We start from the raw sequence: 841 nt of genomic DNA on the forward strand, positions 1-841 counted from the left end.
TCAGAGATGGATGGTTCCATCTCCACTTCCCTCATCGACCATAAATCTCTTAGCAACAGTATCTAAAACTCGTAAAGGAATGACAAGTGGATCATTATAAGGGAAATTCAAACTCTCGGCATCTGACTCATCGAGTATGATACTTTCTTCGAGTCCGTCATATCGTTCATGGGTGATCGATCTTTTGAGCTTGTGGGTGGCAGTAAATTTGATGCCATTGATAGAGGCGTCGTCGCTGCCACTAATAATCATATTGATAGTACAAGTTAGCGAAGAGGGCTTTGGTGGGCCTGGATGTTCTCGACACCTTGCTAAGGTGTTTCTATCTTTGTCGCTGAGTAGTTCTTTGAGGTGCCCTTGTTGCAGCAAGTTTGCCACCTCTAGTATCAGAGCGATGCAATCTTCTATTTTGTGTCCACGTTCTTGGTGGAACTCGCAGAGAGCGTTATATTTTCCTGTGTTCGGTCCAACCTCATCTTTGGTGGCCATTTGACTTTTGTTCCGAGCTTCTCGAGAGTGAAGACCACTTCTGTAGGCGATACACAAAAATTGTGAGCAGATAACAAGGGGGAAAACCTCAATCGTCCCCGTGAGTGATTGATCTCGGCCTAGACGGGCCATTTACATAACGGAAGGACGGGACGGGTGTCCTGACATAGGGTTGGTATCGTTTCCTGATTGGCTGTGATATTTGGGGGTCTCTCCTCATATTATTTCTGCATTCTTTCCTGGGCTCGGATTGTACTAAGGTTAGTCGTCGAGTTGGTCCATTGAGGTCGCAGTTGTCTACTCTGACCTTGGAATAGTAGGCATTATGGATTTCATCCGAAGTGGCCGGTGG

The 841-nt window shown here is 46.1% G+C and overlaps 1 protein-coding gene across 1 annotated transcript; it reads right to left on the reverse strand.

Annotated features, from left to right (window-relative positions):
- On the reverse strand, positions 1 to 621 carry LOC109214372. The gene has a single exon (XM_019378280.1). The coding sequence runs from the start codon at positions 619 to 621 to the stop codon at positions 1 to 3; it is 621 nt and encodes a 206-aa protein (XP_019233825.1).
- Between the last annotated feature and the right edge of the window lie 220 nt (positions 622 to 841).

The sequence above is a fragment of the Nicotiana attenuata genome, unplaced genomic scaffold (genome assembly GCF_001879085.1).
Source record: "Nicotiana attenuata strain UT unplaced genomic scaffold, NIATTr2, whole genome shotgun sequence".
Taxonomy (NCBI): Eukaryota; Viridiplantae; Streptophyta; class Magnoliopsida; order Solanales; family Solanaceae; genus Nicotiana; species Nicotiana attenuata.

What these genes read in the sequence shown, in the direction of transcription:
- LOC109214372 (XM_019378280.1), bottom strand. Translation starts at nt 621, where the DNA reads ATGGCCCGTCTAGGCCGAGATCAATCACTCACGGGGACGATTGAGGTT.